At 36.2% G+C, this 13,546-nt stretch overlaps 1 protein-coding gene across 3 annotated transcripts in view; it reads right to left on the reverse strand.

Annotated features, from left to right (window-relative positions):
* Positions 1-1,065: 1,065 nt before the first annotated feature.
* The window catches only part of ANKRD12 (ankyrin repeat domain 12), a 67,994-nt gene continuing 55,513 nt past the window's right edge, over positions 1,066-13,546 (reverse strand). For 2 of the 3 annotated variants that reach the window (XM_075494378.1, XM_075494381.1), the window contains 4 exons: positions 7,457-7,555; positions 5,683-5,826; positions 2,644-2,739; positions 1,067-2,326 (listed from right to left, as the gene is read on the reverse strand). In XM_075494378.1, the coding sequence (XP_075350493.1) occupies positions 2,141-2,326; positions 2,644-2,739; positions 5,683-5,826; positions 7,457-7,555 (525 nt within the window). In that variant the 3' untranslated portion in view covers positions 1,067-2,140. Of the gene's footprint in view, positions 2,327-2,643; positions 2,740-5,682; positions 5,827-7,456; positions 7,556-13,546 lie in introns of all 3 variants that reach the window. The other variant, XM_075494380.1, reaches the window with a different exon arrangement.

Raw genomic sequence — 13,546 nt, forward strand, 5'->3', positions numbered from 1 at the left:
TGTCTCCTCCATCCCAAGTATTTTTGTCACCCACTTCTTGCCTAACACAGCCAACTGCCCTCCAACCCAGTTTATCTTTTCTGTTTTTATGAAATACTCTTAATTATTCACCTCCCATACTTCAAAAAGTCTGTATTAGGTTCTCCCACTTCCAGATATACGTTACTTTTTATTACTCTAAGTATCTGATGGAAGTAAACTCATACCCACTTACTAGTTGTTAATACCCTGCAGCTTTATCCATTTTTTCCTTGTCTTTTTCAGCAGGTAATACAGATTTCTGTATTATTTTAAAATTTTACAGCTACTTGCAGAAGAATATTTTACTTTCAGAAAAATATCACATTTGCATTTCCTCAGTAAATGTTCAATTCTGAGTGATGTTAGGAAGATACTCCTATATAAAAGCAGGAACAACTTCTCCTTCCACAGGTACCTAACAAATTAAAAGCGGAAAAAAGAGTTACAGGGCAGGAAGAACATATTAATTGGTTTTACTATGCTTGAGTTACTATTACTTTAGTCTTGATTGGAACTAGCAGTGATGTGCACATGGGAAGCATACAGTCTCTTGTTCAATGCCATTTGCTCTCCATTGCAAGAAGGGTACCTTCAAGAAATGAACCTGCGTTCATACAAGCAGAAGGAAGAAGTACTCTGTAGTCATTCACCTAGTAATTAAAAATCAGTTCAAACCAAGTACTTTAAATCTCTTTTCTGGGTAACCAGGTCTCTTGCCAAAGCCCCATTTCTTTCAGAAGTAATTTCACAGACATCAGATCCCAAGCGTTCTTGAATAATTTATGGACTAGACGGTAACAAGTCTTTTTCATGAATATCTGTAACCTCCTACTAATAAATAATTAACTGCTCATTAACAGTACTAAGAATAAAAAAAGTTAAATTTTGCAACACAGGAATTTTTTTCTTTTTTTTTTTTTTTTCTTTTTTTTTTTTTTAGTTTCATCGAGCCTCCTTACACATTTCAGGAATGCTAAGATTTGATATAGCAAGTGTTACAATATTAAGAAATTCCAACAAATAACATGACCAATAAAATTTATTAAACATTATATTTACAACTATTTACATATCCTTCCATAGATTAATATTAAAATAGACAATATACAATTTAAGAATTTTCATTCAAAGGCATTTTGTTGGAAAAAATAGGCTCTATTACGAGACCACCATATAAGAGCAAAAGGTTTTTTTTTTTGTTTTACACAAAAATATTTTCAGTATAGTAAGTCATAGGTATGGCATTACAACAGCAGACTAAAATGAAATATGATTTTGTAAATATTACAATTGTTTAGGTATCAGTTATTGAAGTAAAGGAGTTAAGAGTTCCGTGAAGCATGCAATACAGTTCAGTTTCAATTCTTTTACAGTTATGGTGATGAAACAAGCAGCTAAATCAAACACATGCCATACAAAAAAGAACTGCCAACCAGGAACACACTACACTTAATAAAAACTACAACTTTGGTCCAATAAAACATTAGACAAAAACAGTTTTACAGTTAAAATATCTATTTTATACAGGTTTGAACATTAATTACAAGACTATTTACATTTGCACAATATGTATAAAATAAATTATTTAAAAATGAAGACAATATTACATCTTTTTCCAAAAAGAAAACTGTACAGTAATTTACAAAATATAATAAGATTAATAGACTATTTTCCCCCAAGTCTTACATTTTCTTCCACAGGCTTTTTCATCATTTTTCTGTGGGAGTTCAACTGTTACCGAAGTTTCATAATACCAAGCTTTATAGCAGATTTTAAGTATCATTTGTTTTTTGGTGGCTGGTTTAGTTATTAACAGCTTCCAGCGCTGTTAACTCACCATGTTTCATCATCTTTTTCAGCAATAAGCTCTAAAGCTATAGGCAATTTTAAAATACAGATAATAGCATTTACTAGGAAACTGACTTTAAAATTAGCATCCATCTTCTGCATTTGAACAAGAGCCCGTGCCACGCTTCTCTGAAGGAACACCTGAATTATTGAGAAAGGTAGTATTCCACAGAATTAAGTGCTCCGTCTTAAAAGAAAAATACCTTTGTGTATCACTGCACTTCAATTTCTAGTTGTCCAAGGGAAAGGGTGAGCCAAAAGATGCTAGTTGTCATATTGGCGTCAATTCAAAGTCATCATTAACATCAACAAGAGGAACGTAAAACTCCTGAATTTCATAAATGCTGATAGATTTGTATGTAGCAGGATCAAGTTCTTGTAGTTTAAGCTGCCACTCCAGTCTCTGTACCGCATTTAAAGCCGCTGCTTCATGCTGCTGCCTCATCAAAAGGCACGTCTATTTTAAAATTGAGAAATAAGTCATTTCAGTATTTGAAAAAATATTGCAACAAGTTTGAAAATAGAAAAAAATAACTAGGAGCCTCTCTGGTGGTAGTAAATAATTTCCCCACTATGTATTTAGAAATTTGCAGATTATTCCATTAAGCTATATAGCAACAAAGGTTAGTTTTTTATACTGTTAGACCCTCCTTTATGTTGCCCTTAAAACCTCTACAATAGCTTATGATATTGCATACAAATCTACTATTTATTCATCTCCTCTTCATAGTGACATTAGAGGTTTGGTTACTTAAGTGGAAAGGTGAAGTGTACCTTTAATTTGTCAAACTTATCATCAACGTCCTGTAACCACGACATAAACTGTCTTGCATTAAATCGATCCCTCACTGATGTTTTGCTGTCATCAGCCTGCAAAAAAAAATTTCATTCAAGCTGTAAGTTATTTGATGATTCAGTCTTAAACATACTTCAAAACATAAAACCTACATTGTGGGACCTTCATAAACAATGCTTCAGATGGAAAAATAAACTCTGAGTCAAAATATCAACGTATATATGAGCAATGTACATATGTTGAGCACCACTTTCACTGTGAGCCAGCTGCTCACTAAAAATGGGTATTTTCAGATTCCCTCAAGCTATTTACTATACTCTATTTTTGAAATATAGAGTAGGAGGCTTAAAGATTTATGCCTTAAAGTCTTAATCAGTACAAGGCAGATCTTTCCACAAAATTGCTGTATCTTTGTTCTCTTTAAAATTCAGTAACAAATTAAATGAATATTCCCTTGGGAAAAGCAAAAAAAAGAACCATTACAAAAGGAAAACTTAAGCAGCCTGACTTAACTGGCTACACAAGTATTCAAAAGCAATAATAAAAAACCCCTTATTTTTACCATCAAAATCCCCAAAAGGAGATTAAAAAAAGTAAGCAGACATGTCTTGATGTCCTGGTCCATGAAATAATTTAAAAAAACAACAAAAACCCAAAAACCCCTATTTAATAAGAATCTGGAATGTCACATCTGCCCACCGTGAGAAACTAGATACTCTACAGACAGTCCTAAAGCCAGACTATGCCAATTTAACATTTAAATAATCACAACTAAGTAGAACAAGCTGCTGTTACTTTTTTTTTTTTGGGGGGGGGGGGGGGGGAGACTATAGGAATTTGTACACTGTAGCAATGGGCAAGAACAGGAAAAAACCTGCAAAATCTGAAATCTCTAGAAAAGAGCTGAGATTTCAGATATCAAAGACAGCTGAACAGGTTGGTTCTACAAAGAGCCCTCAACAACACTGATTTGTGACGCTGAACTGTAGGCATTTAGCTGAGCTGTGACCAGCTAACAGTCTGTTCACCAGAAATTGGGCCTTTTTCCTCCCCCATCTTTGGTTTGGCCCATATGACTGCAGAGTACGGTTCTCAAGCTCTGCCCAACATGTGTGGCCGTAAAGCCAAGCCTCCAAAGACTCAGAAATCACATAAAAAACAGTTCTGAGGTGGTAATTTTCATGCAAAATAAACTGAATCTTTGCTTACAAATCTTTCCCAGCTATTTGCTCAAATACAAGAAAAATTTCATCAGAAATATTTCTTCATTGTAGAACAAAATTAAGAGGGTACCCAAGAGGGTAACAGGGAAGTGGCAGAATGCATTACAAGAGAATGGTTTCTTATGCATCTACGTTCTCCCCATGAAACAAATTTAAGTCAAAGCATCAAGTTGGTAGTTTAAAACATTGATTTCAATTATAATAAAAAATACATTTAATATGTTGTTGAACATTATGTGCAGTATTATAATTTTCTAAGAAAAATTACCACAGACAAACACAAAGCTGTTGAGGTAGTGAAGGGGAAGAAGAGGCATTTTACTACTACTGTTGTCATTATATAGATGGTCAAAAACCTGCAATACCTGGGGGGGGGGACCACAACAACTTATCCCCCAATAATTCCCCCAACAAAATTCTCCTTTTGTTTCACAGAATTCAAATACAGAATCAGCTTATTTAAAATAAATTGTAAAATGTTAACTATAAAAATGCAGTTATATGCATAACTCAGATGTGTCTCAAATTTCTAAAAAGCTCAGGGCTTCTACATTGGGGCAGAAAAAAAAGCAGAGGATGTTCTGAACTTCAGAACTAACAATGATGATATTTGGACTGTTAACAGAAGAGAAAAATCTCATTTTTGCCCTATCAGTTAGATTTACTAAGAAAATGATGATTTAAAAATTTGTCAGTATAAAGCTTAAAATGGGAGAACAATACAGTCTCCATAAAGCTGCTATCTCCTGCTGAATCACCTCGTTGTGCATAGCTCTAGTTCTTTAAAGATGGTGAAAAAAATGTAATAACAGACTGAGGAAACACTGGAAGCTGTAATAATTCTATAAGGGGCTCCAGGACTAAAGTAGAATTCCACATATGTTGGAAATGTAGGTGTTTCATTTTAAAATGCCCAACATCCAATGGATCAACACTTTTATTACATCCGTAACATCAAATTTCTTCCTTGTATTATGTGCTCCTCAGTCACTGAAACAGGTTCTGAATGCTGTTTCCATTTTTGTTAGCAGATCTGTTCACAAAATACCAATACCATGAAATGATACTCTGTTAGAGATACGGCTGCAGCAAACCTGAGTGGTAGTCCATAAAAGGTATGCAGATTATAAAGTGTATTGCTCATTTTAGGTTTTAATCAGGAACTAAATTCCAACATTGAACATGTAAATAACATGGCGCATGTAAGTAATATGGAGCTTGAGGTGATTTTGAAAAAAATAATTTCATCTGGTAGCGTTCAACATTTCACTGTTGGTCATCTGTTTTTTATGGAACAGTTCTAATGACCTGCCTTATAGAGAGGAGAAAAGTATTATGTGAATATCTCCACAAAACATTTCCAAATTTCATGAACCAATCTCATCACTTCACACACTACTGCATTCTGATTCTCTGGACAAGTGACAAAAATGATCTTATTTTTTGTTGTTGTTGAAGCTACACTTGTAAGCTTCCAAAATATGTTCTGATTGAAATTTGTTTTAATAAAAACCAGCAATGTTCTCATTTTATCCTTCCCATAATTTCTGGAGGTGAAAGAAAACCAGACATGATACAAAACAGAAAAACAGCGCACATATACCCATATCCTCTTGTTATTGTACACCCAAATGAGGCCTAATCAAAGTAACAATCTATAATGTGCAAAATCTTAATACCAGACAAATGAATGACAATTTCAGTATGGGAAATTTCAGAATTCTCTCCAAACACCCCTTTTGAGTCAAGCTAGAAAGACCTTTTTGTCTGAAATTCTGAAATACTTCTCTTTACCTGAGCATCCAGAGGCACATTATAAACCTCGGCATCCAGCAGAACAGTGCAGGCACTGAATGGTAGTGTTTGATTAGCTAGCGTTCTTGCTGCTCGATAATGAACACGTAGAACTTCTTGTTCATTAGAAACAATAAGCTTTTCCTAATTGAATAACATATAAATATACATTTGGTAAATTAAGCATTTCAGTTTGATTCATAAAAATGTCCATTTGCTTAAACATTTCTTTGTAGGGCTTACACTTTTGAACACTGTGAGAAACGGGCTGGTGGAGCGAGGAGCGGTTGTTCATCTAATCGAATCCAAGATTTCAATTTAATGATGCAAAGAGTGTTCCCCGAATGTCAGAACTGAAAACACTTTCTCCCCCACCACCACTGCTGGCTGAATGTCATGCCCAGATCTTCCACTTAGTGCTACTGAGGCAAGTTCTGGTTAATGAAGGTGAAAGATGAAAGGTACGAAGAGCACAGGGTTGGGATATAGGTTCGGAGTCTCAACTGTATTAAGATTTTTGCCACATGCTTGTCATGCCAGGCACAATGGCCAAGCAAACTGAAGCAGAAATATAATTTGGAGGACAATTTAAATAATTTTTAATTTTTTAATTTTTTTTTTTTTTAAACAACATGCAGAAACTCCACAAATCCACAGCTGGACAAAGATTCTTTCCTGAACTGAGGAAAGAAAATATAGCTTACTTGGCCAAACTTGACTTAAAGTTGTATAAAGTGGATTTGATTTGAAGAACAGTCTATTTGAGCAAAATAACTAAAATATGCAGAATTTTATAAGACATAAAAGAATGTCTGTGTGTGTTTACTGCTCTGCAACATAATGGCTCTAATTTTTATCAAAAGAAGGTGGATTATAAAAAGTTTGGAAAACAGAAAAAGCAGCATCTTTCCTTGGTTACAACTAATTTCTTTTCAGTCAGAACTTGAACCATTTTTACATTCTTTGTGCTTGTTATTTTATACCTAGGCTTTACACTGAAATACTGAATTCAAGTAACGCTTCTCCCTCAGCTAGTTTGTTAAGCCACATTGAAATCAACTTAATAAAAAAACCTACCACATTAGGTTTTAATGAGCCAGCTGCTTCTATAACTGTGGAAACACACTTAAGATACATTCTGCATGAGAAAGGGGTCCTGCCTGTGTCCACAAGCAATCTGGCTCACAATACTGACAAGACATCTAAATCTAGGCTGCCAAGGAAAAAGGTTTGGGCAACCTAAAAATAAAGAATACTCTTAAACCAGGAATATTTTGTCAATTTCTGTGTTCAAACTCAGGGAAGCCTACAGATATAGTTCTAACATAATTTCAGGCAGTTTTTGCAAGCAGAATATTGCAAATAGCGTTTTAGTCTTAGAGCCACATGTGTCTTCTACCAATACAGAATTTACTCTTGCTTCAATTCTTTTAACTCAGTCAATTTGGTTCTGAAGTCTACAACCATTATTAGCTTTCAAAACTAGAGTCTGCAGCTTTCTTCCCACTCCCCACTGCCCCTGCGAAAAATGCAGGCCACATCTTAGAGCAATTAACAGGAAAAAGCTGCTGTCTTACTGACTTAAGTAGTCTGCTAACAGTTGTCCAAACCATTTTTCGTATTTACAAGTTTCTCCAATTCATAAATTTGGATAGAAGGCGGATTACTTCTAAAGCATTGTTAAATTGAGCAAAATATAGTCTATCCATTGAAAAAGAAAAAACCCTAAAGCTTAAAGTTGGGAAATAAAAAAAATAAATTACTTCAGTCTTACCCTTTCAATACTGTGCTGTAAACGTAGTTTCATCCTTACAACCTCCTGTTGTTTAAATAGTTCCTTAAGTGGGTCTGACAGTGAGGGAGGTGGTGTAATCTATGGAAAAAGTTTTATAAATAGTATAGTGAATATGTATTTAACATATGTTTAACATTGCCTGTATGATTTGAGCCTTTATTTAAAAAACAACATAAGCACGGTATTTTTTAGGGAAAATACGAGAGTTCTGTACATTCCACTGATTATGTGATTTCAATCCATTAGCAATAAAAGGTTTTAAGGATTCTTTACCGTAAAGTTAATAAACCCGACTGAAATAGCATTTCAAAACTGTTTAGTGCTTTTAACCAGTCATTGTCAGCATGCCATAGCTGTTCTTTAAAAGGACTATACATTAGAAAATAGTAAAAATACAACTTGCTTTCAATTTTAAAGACTCTTTAAAGCACAACTGTTCATTTTGAGAAGTTAAAAACTGCCTAGCCAAATACAAGAGCAAAGTAAGAAAAAGAAAAATATTGTGAAAAAAATAAGTCATTTGATATACCTATACAATGTCACTGGCATTTTCTATGGCACCAACCACATTCCTAATCTTACAATCATGCAGAACACAGACAAGCACAAAAAGTACACTAGAGCCCCAGGCAGTGGCTTGGAAAAGTGATTCCTCCTGCCAGTTATTCAATTAAGTTTTTTTAAAAGCTTATGCCTAAAAAAAAAAAAAAAAAATCCAAATAGATGAGCTAACAACACTCTTATTGATTGGCTGTACTCTAAACATTTTGCATTTTTAGTCAATTATAGTAAACAACCAGTATTACTGTCCTGACTGAGCTGTATTACAAACACTGAAAAGACACCTGGAGCCCTCGATGGCCATTGCAGAAATCAGATGTTTCTTGAGAAGTAACATCTTGGGATTTTTAAGGCTCCACCCAAAGTTTACTTTTCTCTATGCAAGTTCTGTCTGACAGTTCAGCACGGTTTTTAACAACTGCTAGATGTAAGAGCATTGATATTGCTTTGGAAAGACTCATCAAAACTAAATGAAATATTGCTTACTACCACTGATACTCAGAAACAACAGCTGAAATACATACCTACAGGCATGATACTCTACCTTATACCTAACACAAACACATAGACATAAATAATTCTATTCAATAATATGGATCCTGCAATTGTCAAGAAATAATAAATCCATTATGAAAATATGGACACATTGTGTTACTAGTATTAGTTGCACACCTATACACTCCAGTAACGAAGTGATTTATCTACCAAAAGTTATTCAATTATTGTTATCTTGGAAAATTATTTCAGGACAATTTTTTCCCTAACTGGAAGTTACCCAGTGTCTTTGGAATTAAAGAATTTATTGAATAACTAATTGTGGTTCATTCCTTAAGTTATTATTTTGTATAAAATTATATTCAACTCCTTCAAGTTTCAAACTACTAAGCAAGATACACTTCACTTCTCTCAATGAAAACGGTTTGGCTCCCAAACATTTATGGCATATGTCATTTTGTATAAGTCATCAGTATTAAAAACAAACACACGCAACACAAAACCCAAACCACAAACACCTACTGGAATAATCTGTCTCAATGATAATGGATTTCAGCGTCTTTAAGTTCAGGCTGAGATATACTGCAGTCTCGTTTTGCCTGGAAACTGCATTCAGGGCACAGTACAACAGTGCTGTCAACGTCTTTCCATAAAATAAGACAAGATGCTTGTAGTAACACCAAGGTTTTATTTAATTAATTTTACTAAACCCAAAAAGATCTCTCAAAAATCTCAATGCTTTTGTTAATAGAGAAGCGCACAGCATAAGAGGCCAGGTAAACATCTGTCTGTAAATATTCTTTGAGCTTATGCAGCTAAGTTATCCAGAAATAAATTTCAGAGCCGGTAAGCATCCACATCACCTGAACAATTTCAAATGTTTTTATAAAAAGTTATTCCTTTAAATTTATAGACCGTTTAATTTTGCAACAGAAATAAGAATCAACGCCATAGGAAATAACCGGCAAGGACTTCATTATCTCAGCAGCGAACTTGTGTGGACTTCTATTTGCACGTAGAAGAGAACTCTGCCTCTGCGAAGCTGCTGTTACACGGCAGCTTTTCTTCACAGTCTTTTTCAGACCCCCGTACTCTTTTATCAGGTTACCGCTTTTGCCGATCGGCCACGCAGGCATTTTCTAACCAACGTCTACAACACGCACGGCCGTTCCACCCCCGCCGGCAGCCGCCGCGCCGCGCCGCCCGCACCACCGCCGCTGAGCCCGGCGGGACAGAGGCCTCCCAAGCGGCAGGGGGCGCCCTAGTGCTGCGAACGGGCGGGCGGACGGCGGGCGCGCCCCCGCCGGCAGCGGGTAGGGCTGCGGGCCGGGGGTGCAGCCAGGCCGGGGGCGACACACAGCCACTGCCACAGCCACATACAGCCCGACATCCCCCCCACCCGAGGACGAGGGCCTCTCAAAGGCAATAACTGTGGCCTTCCAACCAAGGCAGGACCCCCGGACGCCCCCAGAGCCATGCTGCGTGAGCACGAAGCGCTAGCAGCACCCAAGGCTGCCTGTGCGGCAGCTACAGGTTTTTATGATCCCAGAGGTCACTACTGTCTCTCGGTAAATTTATAAACATTTCGGTCCAGTCAGCCCTATACTCTCTTCCGAAACATAAAGCTAAGTACAGGACTGAAATTGTTTACGTTAATTTCTGAAATTATGGATTTTTTTCCTCTCTTCTTAGAAACACGGGAGGAAAGAGCCTCACATCCTTAAAGTCTGCAAACAGGATTAGAGCCATCTCACACCACCTGGTGCAAATCCCAACTTGTGAACCAGCACTGGATTTGGACAAAGGAAATAAAACTTTCTGGTCTCAAAGGAAACTGAAGTTAAAGCTTTCAAGGCAAGAACAGCCAGAGGAGCCTCTTGGATCTTCTAGTCAAAGTGATGGTTAGTAAAAAGGCCATAAAAAGCATATAGGGAAAATACAAACATGTCATGTTGGACTTGCAAGAACAGAGCATGAAACCGAATGCCACAAGGAAAAGGTGACCTCAGTTTCTTCTATAAACAAAATACATTATCAAACTAGTTTCTTAAGGGCTCAGACTCCGTACAGAAAAGAGGGAAACTAAGAAGCCCTTCCTTCTTGAGCGTTCTCTAATTCCAGTCTGAGAAACTACCCAGAAAAGCTAGACAGAACTCAGCCTTTCACCTCTTTGCTCTGCTTCACTAGAAGGCAGCCATCGGAACAGGTTTGTTCGGTAATAGCTAAGGTTCAAGACATACCCTCACCACCTCCAACGCACAAAAATCAATTAATAAAGTTTATTCCATGCCTTGCATCCTTCGTAACAACTACAACAAGAACACCAACTTTTCACTCTATAAACCTTCAATCCTCATTTGTGCCCATTACAAAAAAGAGCAACACTTAAACTAACTCGGATTCACACATACACAGAATTTCTGCAATTATTTTCACACATCCCTATTTATCTCCCCTTGCCCATGCCACCCAAATCAACTGACCTGCTCCATTGCTATAATATTTCATGCCTTTAGGAAGCAAGTTTCTGGTAGCACCACTAAAATAAGCTTTTGCCACTGAAGTTTCTACAGCAATGCCAGAGAGACTGGACAGAATCCCTGTTACTAGAAACATGTCTAGATGGCTAGATAGCCATCGCAAGCTGGGAATGAATCATCTTGCTATCTCTTCTCAAGAGGCAGTACAGATAAAGATGACTGAACCCCACAGAACATACTGATGTAGCAATTTGAAAAGACAACACAGCTAAGTACAATTTAAATTTACTCTGTTAGAAGATTCAAGATTTGTTTCCTTCTGTTTTGAACTGACCTGATGTCTCCTATCTCATGTTTTGTATTTGCATTGGTGAGAGGGAAGCCACAATTCATACGTGACTATCCTTACAGCCTTAGGTGATACAGGTCATAAATTACAGTATATAAACAAGGCTGTGGAAATCAAACTTAAGCACACCATCTCCTGGTTCCCACCTACAGGATGTTTGAAGTTCATCAGATAAACTATAATGCATCATTAAAATTCCAATGCAGAGAACACAAACTATTCTGAGTCCCAGAGTGTCAGAGCTAAATATATTGTCTTCACGTAGCCCTTCACAGAGTGATATCTAAAATACAGGAATAATTTAAGAAAGAGTATCTACTTTCATGTAGCCTATGTAAGTTATTGAGGCAAAAAATCAGGTTAACAGAGAATCATTAAAGAACCACCTAAGGAAAAACTTAAAAAACCAATCCCAACAGAGAGGTCATTTTACAGTTGCATATTAAATTACACATTATATGCATAACAACATGTACATGTTATTAATATTCCACAGTTGTAGAGAGACTAGGCATAAGCCTTATTTTCACATTCTTGGACAATGTGTGCACTACATAAACAAACTTTCATTTCTGAGCATGAAACGATCTCTGGTTTAGCACTACTCCTTTTGATGGTCTTTGTAATGGGAACTATTATGAATGTGACTTTCAATGGTGACAAACTAAAATTATTAGATTGTATACACAAGCAAGCTCTGCGAAGAAGTTACATCTGAATTAAATGTTATCTTTTTTTCTGGAAAGAAACATGAGAAATTTTATCAAAATTTCTATTTACACAAATGACAATAATTAAACAAAGCATTTAGCTGTACTGTAGATTATTTTTTCAGACAAACAAAACTAAAATGCTTAAAATATCTCCCTCTTTAGATTACAACTCATTACACTTTCTTACACTTTTACTCCTAATGGAAATAAACACCAATTTCCTAATCATTTGTTTTAGCTTCTCAGCATTTTTTTCCTTCCCTTTTGCTCCTACCAACATGGAGTAAAAAGCTTCACCTCTTCTTTCTACAACTGTAGAAGATTAACAGTACCATGAAAGCACATACAAAACAAGTAACAGTTTAAAACATCAGTATCACCAGAACACATACGTGTAGGGAAGCAACTCAGAAATCTACATGAGATAAAAATCAATAACTAATCCCTCAAGCACATATTCACATTTTTTAGAGGTGGTTTTTTTTTTTCCCAACAAGTAATTAAAAGCCGTGAGAATGGGGAGTAAGCATTCATCTCTGATATTTACTGAACATAAGTTACCCAAGAATTTGCACTGCTCAACTACCTGTATTTATTCTTATGAACTGCAGAGTCCCTATTATCACAGCAAGAGAGTCAGGAAGGAAGTATGAGGCAATGCATTAATACCAAGTCAATAACCCTCCCTTTCTTATAGTGCCTACATACATTGCCATTTGCAACAGGGAAATGAATTCTATTGCTCAGGTAGAAGATGGGCTAGGGAAAAATATATGCTGTGCTTCTCCACTTTCCGCTTATCCCAAATTAAGCACTGAAGTGTGATGCCAAATCAGTAAGTTGTAGCTTGGAAACAGTATGTACTTGACTAGCAGCTGCTATAAAAAACAAAAAATCTCTCTACTTCTGGTGATATAGATATATTATAGAAGCTGCAACAGCTACTGAGAAAGTTTTCTAGACTGGGGAAGGCTGACAGCCTGGTACATTGTAGCAAAGCTTACTATACATCCTAGTTCACTTACAGACCAAATAAAAGGGTCATCTTACCTACATCTTTCCTCAGACTATAATTAACTAATTTCAAAGAACTGTGGTCACCATCAAACAAGAGAGAACTCGCTTAACATTAGAGGATACACATATTAATTCTCTTGGGCAGACATAGGGGGCATAGTGGAAAAATGAGAGGAAACAGCTTATATGGGGATTATGACTACCTCTGGAATGAACTAAATACAACTTTTACAATTTACTTTTATATATTAAATTTGTGTTCATCGCTTAATCAAAAGAATCTTCAGACTCTACAGGAAAGAGCTAAGGCAGCTTCTCAAGTAGGGGCAAGTTATCTTAAATGAGTTGACATAATAACTAGTCCATTCAGAAATACAGAGGCTGAAGACTGGATGCTTGGCTTGTGCATATGAGACTTCATACACACAAACAAGTCAGTTTAGTAGGCATTTTT

This window comes from Mycteria americana, chromosome 2, assembly GCF_035582795.1.
Source record: "Mycteria americana isolate JAX WOST 10 ecotype Jacksonville Zoo and Gardens chromosome 2, USCA_MyAme_1.0, whole genome shotgun sequence".
NCBI classification, from domain to species: Eukaryota; Metazoa; Chordata; class Aves; order Ciconiiformes; family Ciconiidae; genus Mycteria; species Mycteria americana.